Genomic DNA, 10,071 nt, shown 5'->3' with positions numbered 1-10,071 from the left:
ATTTTTGACCAAATACCTCAATATCGATACCACAACGATGTTGTAGTGTTGACTATTGGAGCTTTCACAAAATATTTACACAATGAGATTTTTGATAAATAATCATCAGTGATGTGGACATAATGACGGTGGGTAAAGGCAAATAATAGAACAGTTACAACAGTCTGGTAAGTTCAGAAAATGACATCACTTTACTGTAATGCAGCCTTTAAAACCAGGAAAAGACAACACTTATGTCATATCAGGATATTACGATATCCAAAATCTAAGACAATGTCTAGTCTCATATCACAATATTGATATAATATCGATATATTGCCCAGCCCTACAATCAATCAATTTCTTTGGAAGTTTTTTTAAAGAATTGTAAAATACAATTTCAGTAAAATGTTATCCCCTCAGTTCCCTAAATTTGAATTTGTGCATTCAAAACAGTGTAGTAGTAGTAGTAATAATAATAATAATAATAATAATAAATGTGTGCATGATTGGGCGGTTGCAGTTCTAGGCAGTGTCCTCATTTAAAATCCCAGTGGCCGGAGGGTAGAAGCCTCCTTCTCGACCTCCACAGGGAGATAGAGCTGTTCCCCGGGTGGTTTGGATCTTTAATGATTCTCCTAGCCTTATTCTTGCAGCTGGTGTAAATATCCTAGGCAGGGTAGGACACCGCCTATTGCATGTTCAGCCCAACAACTCTTGGCCATTCCACTTTAATTTTAATTTAAAGCAAACGTATGTCTTATTTGATTACTCGATTAATCAATGGAAGGATCGGTAGAATACTCAGCTACTAAAATAATCGATAGCTGCAGTCCTAACATCCATTGTATTGTTTAATGGTAGATGCATAGCTTTTCTGCAGGTTGGACACTTGTAACGTTGGGCATCGTTTGGATTTTAACATTTCTGATTCCAATTGACCGTTTGCAAAAGCCACGCCCCCTAGTTATTGTTACTACGCCCGTCAAACAATTGAGAAGCAGACACATAGCCATGGCTGGGTTGAGCTCCATACCTGTTGGTATAATGTATAAGTGATTGGTTTTGGAGTAATGCAGCAGACATATCCTCCAGGGCACGACAGAAAGGGCTGCAATATGCAGGATGTGTTCAATGACCATCAACCTCTTGCTAAATTATCTGTCGATGGCAACATTTGCTTGACAGGCTAACAGCTATCAGGCTGCCTGAATTTACTACAGAATAATAAAGTATCTAATGTTCTAACTTTACTACTTTCGATAATAATGCTATATAGAACCACAACTGTTAATTTAAGTCCAGTTTTATGTACTTAGCTACTTATTGATAATTGATATAAGTTAGTTTTTTTTTTTTATTTTGATTCAATGGTGGTTTGGAGTATTACAGGGCTTTTTTAATGTAAAATAAAGCCAGACTAGAGCCCTGCTTACTGTGCTCCAAGGCTGCAACACAACAAGCGCCTGGCCGCTACGGAAACCAAAACTTGCGCATTTTAAATGAGGGAGCGATGATCGGATTTGAAATCAAATCCTCCAAACGATTCCAATAAAGAAACGATTCTACTGGAATCGGTTCTCGATGCCCAACCCTAGGCACTTGCTACTACTTGTAGTTATTTTACACAAAACCTCTTCTGAATTAGGCTGCATACTGATGAAAGCACAGTAAGAATTCACATTGAAAGACCGAATCAAGACGCTTTCTTTTTTTTTTTTTCACTCTGTTGCACCTGCCTTTTTGTATGTGTTTTTGGTCAGGCTGGTGGAGCGGAAGAAGGCAGCAGTGAAGCGCTGCGAGGAGCAGCTGCTGAAGATGGAGGTCCAGGCGACTGACAGAGAAGAAAACAAACAGATTGCCCTGGGTACCTCCAAGCTCAACTACCTGGACCCACGCATCAGCGTGGCTTGGTGAGTGGAAACCAACACGGGCACTCTAACCAACCGTGATGCCTTGGTGAAAACATGTGTGCACACTCGCTGCCTACATGAGAGCACACCGAAAAAACCATGTTTGTCCATTTTATCAGAACCACCTGGACCACCTCCACCTGGGTGCCTGTATCACAAAGCAAGATGATTTGGGTCAGCCAGCTAATTTTGGGCCTAACTTTGGGCTTTCCGGTTTCGTGAAGCCGGTTCTTATTCAAAATCAATGATAAAAAAGTGGGCACAAACCCTCTTATTAAATAATAGGACATTGGTTCTACAAGAACCCAAAATGAACAGCAGCACAGCATTTAGAATATAACAAATTAACAGATCATTATACTCACTTTCATTTCTATGATCTATAATCAGAGATATGAGTGTATAACAAGTTCCTTGCTCTGGCTTTAAAACGGATTCTCAAAAATAGCAGGAAGCTAGCTACCGATGGTCAATAATGCAGAACACAACTTAGTTTCCACAAAAATATATTGGATGGAATTAATAATGTGGAAATTAAGCTAGTTGTTCTCCAGTCATTTTCTACACTATACAGTATATACTATTGTTTTCCTCTTTAAAGCAAAACTATTGTTACTTTTAGCTATGATGTTCTGTATTGTTATTTGTTACAATATTTTATTCATCTTCAGGCAAACAGTCGACGCACCGTGGTCTGTAGTCCATTCTCTGTACGAAACGCGCTCAAAAGGTCAGCGTTTCTAAGGCCTAATAAATCATTTTCACTAGCCTGACGTGGTCATACTCAGATTCTAGTCAGAATATGAGTCTGATACTGCTCCATTTGGCTGTGATTATGCGTTTCAACCGAACCAGGAAAGAAAATGCCTCTGCACTCAATTGGATAGACCTCCAACCAATCAGAGCAACGGAGTATGTGACGTACGCGCCCCATCTTCTTGGCGACCATCGGGGCCAGCTGATAAATTAAACTTTTGCCGAATCCTGTAGGAAGGACGGCAAAAACGCCTTTCCCATCGACAAATGCCTTGTTTCTCTTTTAAAATGAATGCGCTGTCGATATCTTCTATAACAGACGCGATGGTGGAATCTACACATTCTAAACTCCAGCGGCAGCCATCTTTGTTGTAAACAAATTCAACCCAAGCGCTCTTTGGTGACGCAGTTGATTACGTTACTGTTGATCAACTGTCCATCATTGTTTAAAGCCCGCCCTGACAATTTGATTGGTCCAAACAGCTCTGGTTGGAGCATAATTGCTCCACAACGGATCAAGTTCAGACCAAACCTCCTGACCTCAAATGTTGTGGGCGGGGCTAAGTTCGGCTGGCATCCAGGCTACATTTTCACTCCCGTATAGCTCGTTCCTTCAATTGGTTTCCTTTTCCCATTTCTATTGATTGTATTCCATCAGTGTGATTACAGTATATTCTCCATCTGGATACCTCCTTTTAAGAGAAAAGATTTTGAGACCTGCTAGATTAACTGGTGGGTTAAACTGTATTTATTTTTGGAAAGAGTACACTTAACAGTCGTTTTTTTCCATTCGTCCAGGTGTAAGAACACGGAGGTACCTGTAGACAAAATCTACAATAAGAGCCAAAGGGACAAGTTTGCCTGGGCCATCGACATGACAGAGGAGGACTTTGAGTTCTAACTTTCCAATTCTAATACCCCGGTCTCATAAGCGGATGCTAAAATCCAATTAAGGAACCATTCACTTTATAATACAAAACTTTAATATTGCATTCATAATGTTCATAGCCTACTGATGTTGTACTTCATGAAATTTTGTGACACATTTTGTTTACTGATGTTCATTTCTGTTTAATGCTTTTGGCACTTATTTTTTTGTTAATTTTGTGTTTGCCCTAATTTGAATAAAGGTTCCTACTATGCAGTGAAGTGACACACTTTTGCTCGGACATTGTAAATACATCTAATTCGGTACACAGTTAAAAACATCTTATGGACAATTATAGAAGGTTAAATCCCCAATTTCCAAGCTTAGTTGACCCTAACTGTAATAATAAACATTATTCATTGTTTGTCATTTCAATACATTATAAACACTATAGACCAAAAAAAACAAACATGCAACACTGAGACATTCCAGATCATTTGCATGATAAAATACAACTCTGGCTTAAAAAAAATAAATACAGAAAAACACAGAGCACCTAGGAGTTATTTATATTAAAAATTCTCAGCACCTGGCCACATATTTATTATGTAATACATGACAGACAGCAGTGTATTAAATCACTTTTAATAGAAGAAAAATGAGTTGAAATTGGAATGCATCCCACACCTTGGTAGTAACAGTGCTGTTTGTAAAACACTACAGGCTTCAGATGTTCACTGTGCCAGTTTCCCGTGTTGGTAGGGGTGGAGGTTCCACTGGCCCGTTAGCCCGCTGGTTGTACTTCTCAGCACAGGCTAGGGCAAAACTGTCCCCATCAGCCATCGCCTCGTGGGATTTAATTGATATAGGAAGGCATCGACATAACCTCCGGGTCAGCGCACAAAAATCCATAAGTTGCATTCCTGCACATGAGCACTTAAACGTTCTGAAGGGCATATCGCACTATTCTAGCTCACAAATAAAGTTCAACTTTTCAAGTCATTACGTAACTAACAGTTTATAACAATATTCAATATATAAAAAAGCATTTCACACGACGACACACCAAATCAATAGAAGTCATTATCAGAATGGAAAAGTCTGCTGCTCCTGGGTATAGGACCGACTTCACACCGGGTTACCTGCCTGCGGGTCGGGACACACAAAACAAATGCTCCATGTTGTAAAGTGATTCAAAGAAGATGAATTCATTATAAACATTTTTCTGTGCATTTTGCCACGTTTACTTCTGACAAAGCAAAAATTCTCACAAAATCCTTAAACAATTAACTGAGATATGTAAAAGTAATGGCAAAATAGTCATCCAATCTTCTGAAGTCTATATATTAAGATTAGGAGTCAATAAAGAAGAGGGACACAAAGACCTTAAAGGTGCACTAAGAGTTCCTGCATGGTTTCGGCACAATTTAATTTGTGTCAAATCGTAGACCTCTCTCGTTGATCCGCTAGCTGCCTGCCCCCCTGAATACACCGTGAAACAGCCCGGTCTCAGGAGACAACACAGGGGTCGTAAACGTCAAACACCAGAGGCACAGGCTGTGCACCAAAATACAACAAACCACTCCAGCCAATCACCGACAAGATGGCGGGGGGTTAGGGACAGGTAGTCATGACAGTTATGGAAACGGGGGGAGGGGCGAGCTTGCTCTGTTTAGTTTGAACCATGCAGGAACTCACAGTGCACCTTTTTAAAGCAAAAATGAAAGGCTAAATAAAAGCTCTCTGGGTATACTGGTGTGTTTTAAAGGCTAGCTGTGTCTACTGCTTACCTTCATTAAGAGCCTTGTCCCTCTTTAGCCTTTTCAGGTGCTGCCTCAATCTCTTCAACACCAGCCTGGGTCATCAGGTCGGCGATGTTTTTCTCCAAGTCATCAATGCGCGTGCTCATCTCATCAAGTGAAGACGCAGTTAAGGCACATAATTAACATAAAAACTCAGTTACACTGAAATGGGTGAAAATATATCTAGGTCAGTATCAGGCAATCGTTGAGACACCAATCTATTATTATATTAAACTATTCAAATTTGAAGCCTTAATGCATTTAAATCAATGAAAAATTGATCGCATATTTCACAATCTGCTCATTTACTGGGATTTTCACGCACAACCATTTGTAGGGTTTACAAAGAATTGTCTGAAAAAGGAACAACATCCAGTATGCGGCAGTCCTGGGGGGCAAAAATGCCTTGTTGATGCTAGAGGTCAGAGGAGAATGGGCCAGCTGATTCCAGCTGATAGATCAACTTTGACTCAAATAACCACTGGTTACAACCAGGGTATGCAGCAAAGCATTTGTGAAGCCACAACACTCACAACGTTGAGGCGGATGGGCTACACCAGCAGAAGACCCCACCGGGTACCACTCCTCCACTAAAAATAGGAAAATGAGGCTACAATTTGCACAAGCTCACCAAAATTGGACAGTTGAAGAGTCTCGATTTCCGTTGAGACATTCAGATTGTAGAGTCAGAATTTGGCATAAACCGAATGAGAACATGGATCCGTCATGCCTTGTTACCACTGGGCAGGCTGATGGTGGTGTAATGGTGTGGGGAATGTTTCCTTGGCACACTTTAGGCCCCTTAAATGCCACAGCCCTGAGCATTGTTTCTGACCATGTCCATCCCTTTATGACCACCATGTACCCATCTTCTGATGGCTACTTCCAGCAGGATAATGCACCATGTCACAAAGCTCTAATTATTTTAAATTGGTTTCTTGAACATGACAATGAGTTCACTGTACTAAAATGGCCCCCACAGTCACCAGATCTCAACCCAATAGAACTTCTTTGGGATGTGGTGGAACGGGAGCTTTATGCCCTGGATGTGCATCCCACAAATCTCCATCAACTACAAGATGCTCTCCTATCAATATGGGCCAACATTTCTAAAGAATGCTTCCAGCACCTTGTCGAATCAAGAGAGATGAATCAAGAAGAGATGCTCGGGTCAGTCTGCAGAGCTCTGAAGACATGCGCAGAGCAATGTTCCCTTGTTGATTCAACATTTAGTAATATTGAACGTGTCGCAATTACAAAACGGCAATATACCTGCCATGTGTCAAGTAGATAGGATTAACGGTTCTTAAGATATGCGAAGGACAGACACACCAGAACCCTTGCTCTATAGTTAGGTTAGTTAGGATATTCCTCCCGATGATCTGGTCCGACATGGTCTGGAACTTGTCCTGCATCTGTTGCAGCAGTGTCTGGACCTGTGAAACAAACAGCACAAATACTGTCACAACTAAACCACAATCAAGAGGGTTTCAGCAATAACACTGGCAGTGGACTACTGACTATTAACAATACCTCTGCCACTGGAAAAAAACAAAAAACATCAGCACTCCCACTCTCATGCATCATGCCTGTGATCTATGAATGGTTTAAAAAGGCAGCAAGACAATGACACCAAAAAAGTATCTGGTTTCCTTGACAACAATGTAAAAGCTCAGTAACCATGGGATATGATTCTTTATTTCACTGCAGTAAGCTACGTGCAAAACAATAGCCCAATCAAATTATACTATTCTGTATTGGTGCATTTTTTTGCTGTCATACCATAATGTGGCTCTATAACAGTGGTTTTTAAAGCATTGTCTGTGCCCCCCGACACTGATCAACAGTTTCACCCAATGTATGTTTCAGATACCAAAGACCTGTGGTTAAGAGGTACTCCAAGGAAGCTTGATAAAATGAAGGTTAAATAAAATCCTCAATAAAAACAGTTCATAACTGTAGGCGTCCTCGAGGATAATAATTGGAAATGAAAAGCTTTACTCGACAATTCTTGTGAAAACAAAACTATAGAAAAAAAATAATACAGGAACAAAATATGGGGAAAAACCCTACCCCAGAGGATTGTTAAAGGGTTAGGAGGGTAACGTTCATTAAGGGATAATGTAGTTACAACCCCGACAGGTGTTCATCTCCATGACAACACTCAGAAACATTACCAACTACATTTGCCGTGTATTTAATAGAATAAGTAGCTGGAATTCAACGTTCTGGGAGTGAAACTGCACTTTATCCAATATGATGCATTGGGAATTGACCATTACTATTAGAACAAGCGACTCTAAAGAGAAGTAGCTAACGTTACACAACGCAAAACTTGTCAAGTAACTAGCTAGCAAACGCCAATTACTCGGTTGTGATGTTGTGATGTCACGTAAAAGCCAAACTGACCCTTAACGTTACATAACGTACTAAACAAAAAGGTAGGACGTTCTGGCGTTGGTAAACCGGTTGAACAAACCGAGCCAACTGACATATTTAGTTATACAAACATAAATAACACGAAATGCTACAAATGTCGCAAACTAACGTTCGCTAACGATAGCTTGCCACAGTTAGCTAGCTAGCATTCCTTTTGCCATTGCTAGCTAGCTAGCTAGCTAGCTAGCTAGCAATGGCCTAGCTAGCTAGCTAGGCTGCTGTAGCGAACGCTAGCTTGCCATCACGACCACGACTCACCACATTGGTAAGGTCCTGCACCGACTTGGGATCCGTCTCCGCCATGTTGTGGTGTAAATCACTATCAGTGCCCGAACAGAATAAAAATTCAAAACGCTGTCTACAGTTTTGTATTCACTATCAGGTGTTGTAGCCTTGTAGCTAGCTAACTGTTTGAAATAGATAGCAGTCCTTCGCACCACCACCCACCGCACAGTCAGCTGTTCTACAACAGAGAGAGTCTCGCGAGAGCTGGGTGGCGATGCTAAGACATGTGGACAATTGAGTTTTTAACGGGGGGAGCGTGTATCAACCTCTTTGGTAGGCTACTACTTTAGTAGTTTTCTTTAACCCTTTATGGCCTCAAGAAGCATGTCAAGAAGATCATAAACAGCACTCACCCCAAGCACTTATTCACCAAAGGCTTCATCCCATTAAGTGCCGTTACGACATGCATGTTTAATGCTGGAATTTGGTAAGTCTGAAAATAATAGTGAAACTGTGTATGTATCTGTGTGTGTGCGCGCGCGTGTGTATGTGTGCCTTCACGCGCATGCACGTCCCCCCTCTCTTCAGAACGAGTTGGGATTTAAAAGTCGGAGCCGCCGGGGAACCATTGACATATCGGGGAACCGAGGTGATAAAAGGTGAAGGAAAGTGAATGAAGGCGTCTGGTAAGTGATGGAAGTTGCCCATGGTTAACCTGTAAACCGTTGAATCTTACATTCTTCCACACAGGCAGATATAACATCTGTATCAAGGGCGATGCATTATCGGAGCAGTTATCACAAAGTGCGTGTTGTGAGCGCGCTTTCTAAAAAACAAAAATTGACCCTTTTTAGAACAAAGACGCGGACTCTCAGAGGTTGTTTTTTTGTTGTTGTAGGTTTTGGAGTAGTGCATTTGACATTACACACGTTTAACCTACTCTGTATTCTAATATCAATATATGACAGTGTAGGTACTATCTATTCTAATATCAATCTCTTACAGTGTCAGACTGTTTAATAGCTGTTTCCTTTTGTGCTGTTACTGTAGTTTCCCCCATAGCCCAAAATTGATGCCTGTATGTTCAGGCATGCTAGTAACCCAACCCTATGGAGCTATGCTTTGCTTACATAACAGCATGTCCTGTTACTAGAGGTGGCCTAACACATTACTACTGTGGTTTGTGGGCGTGATAGTTTTACTCAGACAACCAGGCAGAAGGAAATGGCTGAAATAGCTGGATTGTTAAATTCTTGAGTAATCTTTCACTGTAGGAAACCTTGTAAAAAATATACACTCTGGATTGTGTTAAAGGGCTACGCTCCAGTTTGTCATTTTCTTTGCATTAATCTTTGCTTTTAACTCTACAGAAAGAACAGGGAGACGTACAGTACACTGAGGTGTGGATCACTCGAGAATTGGCTTTTGCTCCGCCAGATCCACCTGCCTGGCTCAATCCCCCAAAGCAGAGAGGTCTTGGCTGGAATATATTGACGTCCTTACTTACAGCTGAGTTATGCAAAATGACAGATGTCTAATGAGTAATCAGACCCACTTCATCTTCTGGTTGACTCTCGGTGCTCCAACTACAGCTGCATCTCTTGTGTTGAAATATCCTACTATCAGCAATCCTATGCAGCAATCATAGCCTACACCAAGTGTGATAACAAGTTACTAGCCGAGAAACTGCCGTTGAGCTTTTTTCTTCTTCAATTTTGTCATGACTAAAGCATTTTTTACTGAAAAAAGGTGTTGACAGGCTGTCTTGCTATACTGAGTGACTTGTCAGCTGACACTGAATGCCACATACTGTATGTAAAGGAGTTTATATTTATGCTAAGCCTCTGTTTTAGATTTTGAAGTGAAAATATCACTACAATCATACTGTTAAGTGATATTACACAGCCACAAGAAGAATAACACTGTTCCAACTGAATCACGCCACACCGATTTCCTGTACTTCTCACTATTTGAGTGTACTTCGCACCTACAAATCCCTCCATGCCCTGGCCCCACAGTACCTCTCCGTCCTCCTCCCTGCACCTTTGGAGACAGAGCCTTTAGTGTTGCAGCCCCATCCCTCTGAAAC

The 10,071-nt window shown here is 41.1% G+C and overlaps 2 protein-coding genes and 1 long non-coding RNA gene across 3 annotated transcripts in view; 2 read left to right on the top strand and 1 right to left on the bottom strand.

Annotated features, from left to right (window-relative positions):
- zgc:173742 (DNA topoisomerase I, mitochondrial) overlaps positions 1–3,801 on the top strand; it is a 51,660-nt gene extending 47,859 nt beyond the window's left edge. The window contains exons 19-20 of the mRNA XM_028585617.1: positions 1,743–1,892; positions 3,447–3,801. Of these exons, the coding sequence (XP_028441418.1) occupies positions 1,743–1,892; positions 3,447–3,549 (253 nt within the window). The 3' untranslated portion in view covers positions 3,550–3,801. The remainder of the gene's footprint in view (positions 1–1,742; positions 1,893–3,446) is intronic.
- A 130-nt stretch (positions 3,802–3,931) lies between these two features.
- On the bottom strand, positions 3,932–8,270 carry hsbp1b (heat shock factor binding protein 1b). The gene is made up of 4 exons (XM_028585620.1): positions 8,016–8,270; positions 6,688–6,754; positions 5,307–5,433; positions 3,932–4,662 (listed from the first exon to the last, which is right to left on the bottom strand). Exons 1-3 carry the CDS (start codon positions 8,058–8,060, stop codon positions 5,312–5,314), a joined length of 234 nt encoding a protein of 77 aa, XP_028441421.1. The 5' UTR covers positions 8,061–8,270; the 3' UTR covers positions 3,932–4,662; positions 5,307–5,311.
- Positions 8,261–10,071, top strand: LOC114560325 (uncharacterized). Its single transcript, XR_003693174.1, has 3 exons — positions 8,261–8,469; positions 8,571–8,668; positions 9,353–10,071. It is a non-coding gene; the product is annotated as an uncharacterized LOC114560325 (long non-coding RNA).

The sequence above is a fragment of the Perca flavescens genome, chromosome 8 (assembly GCF_004354835.1).
Source record: "Perca flavescens isolate YP-PL-M2 chromosome 8, PFLA_1.0, whole genome shotgun sequence".
Lineage (NCBI taxonomy): Eukaryota > Metazoa > Chordata > Actinopteri > Perciformes > Percidae > Perca > Perca flavescens.
Note: the sequence above shows the minus strand (reverse complement) of the source record. Positions and strands in the feature narration are given on the sequence as shown.

Coding starts and splice junctions, on each gene's coding strand:
- hsbp1b (XM_028585620.1), bottom strand. CDS start 8,060: ATGGCGGAGACGGATCCCAAGTCGGTGCAGGACCTTACCAATGTG. Junction 6,755..8,015: donor TGCAGGACCTTACCAATGTG/GTGAGTCGTGGT, acceptor TTTGTTTCACAG/GTCCAGACACTGCTGCAACA. Junction 5,434..6,687: donor GGACCAGATCATCGGGAGGA/ATATCCTAACTA, acceptor CTGCGTCTTCAC/TTGATGAGATGAGCACGCGC.